This window comes from Belonocnema kinseyi, chromosome 4, assembly GCF_010883055.1.
Source record: "Belonocnema kinseyi isolate 2016_QV_RU_SX_M_011 chromosome 4, B_treatae_v1, whole genome shotgun sequence".
NCBI lineage: Eukaryota > Metazoa > Arthropoda > Insecta > Hymenoptera > Cynipidae > Belonocnema > Belonocnema kinseyi.
The window spans coordinates 56,356,322-56,361,276 of record NC_046660.1 but is presented as its reverse complement, the minus strand read 5'-3'; the positions used below and the strand labels follow the sequence as shown (position 1 = coordinate 56,361,276).

Genomic DNA, 4,955 nt, shown 5'->3' with positions numbered 1-4,955 from the left:
ATGCAATTCAATTTTCAAAATTGAAATCTAGAATAGTCATTTTATTATTTAGACTTTTTTTAAATTTCCCTTGATTCTAACCTTGGTTCAAATTTGGTACAAAAAAGCCGAAAATTTTTAAATAATAACTGTAATCGCCATAATTATAATAATTATAATTATTACACCAATTATTATAATAATAATTTAATTTTTCCACTGTATTCTACAAAGTTTGACCCTAGAATAGAATCTGAGGAAAAAATTCTTGAAGTATCCTAAGAATTTATAAAACTTCAGTAGATAAGTATCCATAAAAGCTTCAATTCTTTAAAAAAATGTTAATTATGTCCAGTTATATAAATTTTTCAAAACATCGATATTTGAAATATATTTTTTTTCATTTCTTTTTATAAATTTAAGATTTTTCCTTCAGCTCTTTCTTCTTACAGGCAGAATTCTATACACTTTTTTTATTTAAAGAGGTAAAAATATTTATATCAATATTACTTGGATTAAGAAACTTAAACAACAGTTAAAAAAAAGCGTATATCATTTCCGACATTCTAGTATTTTTTTAAACTTCTACGCTTTTAATTCAAAATTATTAATTAGAAATTATTGTTTCAAAATTGTTAAAGACCCAGTGTCTAGTTGTTTGTTTCCGTTATTATTTCAATTTTATAAAAGTCGTCTCTCTAAATCAGGACTTAAATTTAGGTCATGTTTTCTGTAAATAGCATCTTGAATCATAGTTGTGCGACAATATTTTCTTTCAGAAAAATCAATCTGCACTCGGTTTGGTCGACCGTACCAAAGGGAGGTAGTCATTCCCACTTTCTTATTTTTATTTTCTTCATGAATTCCTTGCCAAATAGTAGATTGCTTTTTACGATCACACCGTGTTTTTCTGATGTCATATTGGCTGAAGTCATGTAGACGATCATAAGCGGTTCTTTTATCAAGAACACTTTTTTCCTCCTTTTGATTATTGAAGTAGGTGTACTTGTGACGTGATGCTAAGGGCTCCAGCTGTAAAAAAAATTAAGAGATTCGTGCTGGAGTCAAATAAAAAGTGCTTTCATAAGAGAATTAGGGCGATCAAAGAAACTTGGGAAAAAAAATTCTCGACGCTGTTTAATTTCAGAAAGGAAAATATTAAAAAATAGAACATTTTAGAAATGAGAAAATTGCTAAAATACATAATTCTGGAACGAGGCAAAAATTCCGAAAAATAAAATTCGCAGCACTAGGGAATTCCCAAAAAACAGAATGCTTGAAATAGAAATCTCCTGAAATTTTAAAATTGCTAAAATGTAACAATTTCGACTTAGGGAATTTTCGAATAATACAGAATACCAAATTTTAAATTTTTTTATGTTTAAAAATTTTTTTAAAATTTTAAATTCCTGAAAAATAAAATTTATGGAAAAAAATCGCCGATTTATTAATATTCCAATAAGGCCGAACTTTCGAAAATGGAAAATAATTAAATTTAAATAGTTTAGGTACTTATTCCTTAATTTAAAAAATCTAGTAATTAAAAATACAATTATGAAATATTTAAACAAAACATTATTTGTTTTATGTTCATTGTTTTTTTAGTCATTATTGGGCTTTGAAATAACAATAAATAGACTGAAGATTTATAAATGCCAAAGAACAATATAACAACAAAATTTATATTTCAAGAACAATAATACAAAAGTACTAGTACATATGCATATCTGAAACCAAAAGAACTTGCATCGAGGAATTTTTTAAAGCCACGGTTTTTTTTAATAAAAACAATTATGTAAGAAATGCATTGAACATTTGAAAAACAAATTTTTTAAACAAAAAATTTTACAATAATATTTTTGATTGATAGTAATAAATCTAAAACAATTTTTCAATAGTTTAAATACAGAAAATTTTTCAGTCTGGCGAATTTGAATCTGTCAGATATTTTATTATTCTCTATTTTGTTGTCATAGGAATAAATCGGAAACAATTTTTGAATTACTCAAATTCAGCAAATTTTCCAGTCTCAGGAATTTGATACTGTCAGGTATTTTTTAATTCAAAAATTTTGTTTCGCTAATTTTGTTTTTCGGAAATTTAAAGAAAAGAATACTATATGACGGTAATTTTATAATTTCAGTAATTTTCCATTTCGAATATCTTCATTTCAGAAATTTTGAAATATCAAGAATGTTAATTTTTGTAATTTTCAATTTGGCCAATAATATTATTAAATCTGAAAAATGTCGAATAATTGGACTCCCAGACATAGTTCCCAATGGTAAAATTTTATTCATTTATTTATTGAAAACATAATAATCAAATACTTTGATATAAAGAATCAAATTTTTAAAGTTTTTTTTTAATTTGTGGTTTTCGCTTATTATTATTTATTATAAATATTTTTTAAACTTAAAAACATGCAACGTTCTGCAGAAGAATACCTCAAAAACCGAATCTTCAATTCAAATAAAAGATTAAGAAATTGATTTCAAAAAAATTAAATTTTTTAATTTGAAGAAAATGAGAATTTACTTTAGGTCGTCTATATTGCTGAATCTAAAGAAAAAATATTCATTAAAACTAAATTAATTAATTAACTAATAAAGAAAAACAATATACATTAATAAATTGTTAAAAAACTTTGAATCGTCATAGAATGTCTAATTTCTAATTGAAAACAAAAGTGACAATTTACTTTTCGCTTTATTTTCTCGAAACCTAAGACTATTTTATCAAACTTTTTTGCGTCTATTCAGCAACTTAAGAGCTAAAACGTAAATTGTCACCTTTTTTCTAAATTAAAAATTAAATTTTCGATTGCAGTCACAATTTGAAAAAAAAAACAATCGCCTTAAACGAAAAATAATATTTTTCGTAGATAATAATTTTTGTAAAATCCAATAAGAACATTTCCGAAAAAAATTATTTGACAAAATACTAGGACCTTTTTTAACCAAACTCTTTTATCACAAAACTTATCAATTATCGTTATTTTAAATTAAGACTATAGTTTAAGAAATGAAACATTTAAAAAAATGTATTCGAATAAAATATTTAATTATTATGTTTTTAATAACACTTTAACAATTACACTAAAGAGGCAATTAATTTTTATTTGATAATCAATAAAAAAAATTTTTAATGAAATTATTTATATGTAACTCACTACTTCGCAATTGAAAAGTTTGGAATATATCTGTTCTCGTGCTTTCACAAAATTCCATGGTGTTATAAATTCCGTTTCAAATTTGGATGCCATGCTTTTAATATTTTATAAAAAGATTTGAATTTGAAGTTTTAAAATTTAGCAAAACCGCACAAAAATATGACAAGCAATATTCTGTTGATTTTTAAGGTTGTAAATTTTGACAGCACATTTCTCAGTCTCCTTATCATAAAAACCTGATTGGTTGCAAAACACCATCATGAATTTGACTGAGTTCCTCAATTATTTTTGTTTTTTGCCACAATTTGAAAGATAAATTAAACCTAGGGTTTTAAAGATTTCGAAAAAGAAGCCCTTTCAGAATTTTTCACAATTATAGGAGAATGCAAAAATTTTCTCAAGACCCCTAGGTGAATCTAAAATGGTTCTTCAATTAAAGAAAATAATAATTTTAAAAGAATGATTAAAAATAATTGCAAAAGATTATTTAATTTTCAATAATTGAACAATATTGACTGAAAACCTATTTTTATTAAGTTACCTTCATAAATTTCTCAGTATGGGTAATTTGTTTGGAGATCTTCTTTGAGAAATAATAAAGAAAAAATGCTTCATAAGATTTATTTGGCTTAAAATAAACAAAAACTTTTACAAAAAGTAACTGAATTTAAAATTTAAAATAATGGCACACTTGAAGTTCTATGAACAAATATTAAACAAAAACTCTATATGAAATATATAGAACAAAGGCATTTAAATTTTTATTTTAATTTCAAGTTTGTAAAAATATATTTCTGAAAATTAAAAAACAAAAAAACTCCTAGTTGTGCATTATCTTAACAAATAACAAACAAAGGTACTATTTAAAAAATTAATTTTGGAAAAGTCTTGCTTCTTGTATCTTTTACAATTGGAAAAGTAAAAAAATGTCTTAAACTTTTTCTTGGACCAAAAAGTAGAAAAAAACTGAAGGATTTATAAAAAAAATTGATGAATGTTGCATATAATAAGGCAGGAAACTCCTAATGTTTACTATAACATTACAGAAGAAGAATTAAATCTAATTTTAAAAACGACAAATACCTTGAGCAAATATTTAAAGTATTTTTTTATTGTTTACTTCAAAGGGTTTTTAGAATTTTAAACTACATGTTCTTAACGAATGCGTGAAGTTTTAAGGTAAAATACAGTTAGGGAAGACCCAAAAAATGTCACATTTTTTTAAAAAGAAAAAATGCTAAATTTTAAAATCCACTTAACATTTCTTTCAGTATAATTAGTATATTTCTTCTTACATAATTTTGTTCTGAAATTTGACCTTAAACAATATTAATGTTATGCAACTTTTATTTTTTTTAAGATCTAGGATTTGATAAAACCTTACTATAAATCATATTTATTCGTGCCTATTAAGCACCCTAAATAATTGATGAAATAATTAAAAGTTGTTCATTTTGACGATTTGCTAAGTCAATTTAAAACAAATATAGTTACTTGTCTTTTCCAGTTCAAGAAATTATTATTTATGAGAAAAAAAATTGTGTAAACACTTGAAACTTATTACTAAAAGAAATTTATTTAAGATGATATGATTAAAATACCAATTGGAATGATTTTTGATTTTTATTATTCTCATATTTCAAAATAATCAACTGTAAAATATTGTAATAAATCAACAATTATTGAAATTGAGTAGGGCGTGACAGAACTTTCTTCATCGCTTTTCTCGATGAAGGAATTACCATTTAAAATAAAAAACATTGTTATAAATATTCATGATTTATAATAGAAATAATATTTACTT

General features: G+C 23.8%; 1 protein-coding gene across 3 annotated transcripts in view; it reads right to left on the bottom strand.

Moving 5' to 3' along the window:
* Window positions 1–628: 628 nt before the first annotated feature.
* Window positions 629–4,955, bottom strand: part of LOC117171635 — a 20,864-nt gene continuing 16,537 nt past the window's right edge. For 2 of the 3 annotated variants that reach the window (XM_033359121.1, XM_033359122.1), the window contains exon 4: window positions 905–1,011. In XM_033359121.1, the coding sequence (XP_033215012.1) occupies window positions 968–1,011 (44 nt within the window). In that variant the 3' untranslated portion in view covers window positions 905–967. Of the gene's footprint in view, window positions 1,012–3,151; window positions 3,354–4,955 lie in introns of those variants that run through there. The other variant, XM_033359120.1, reaches the window with a different exon arrangement.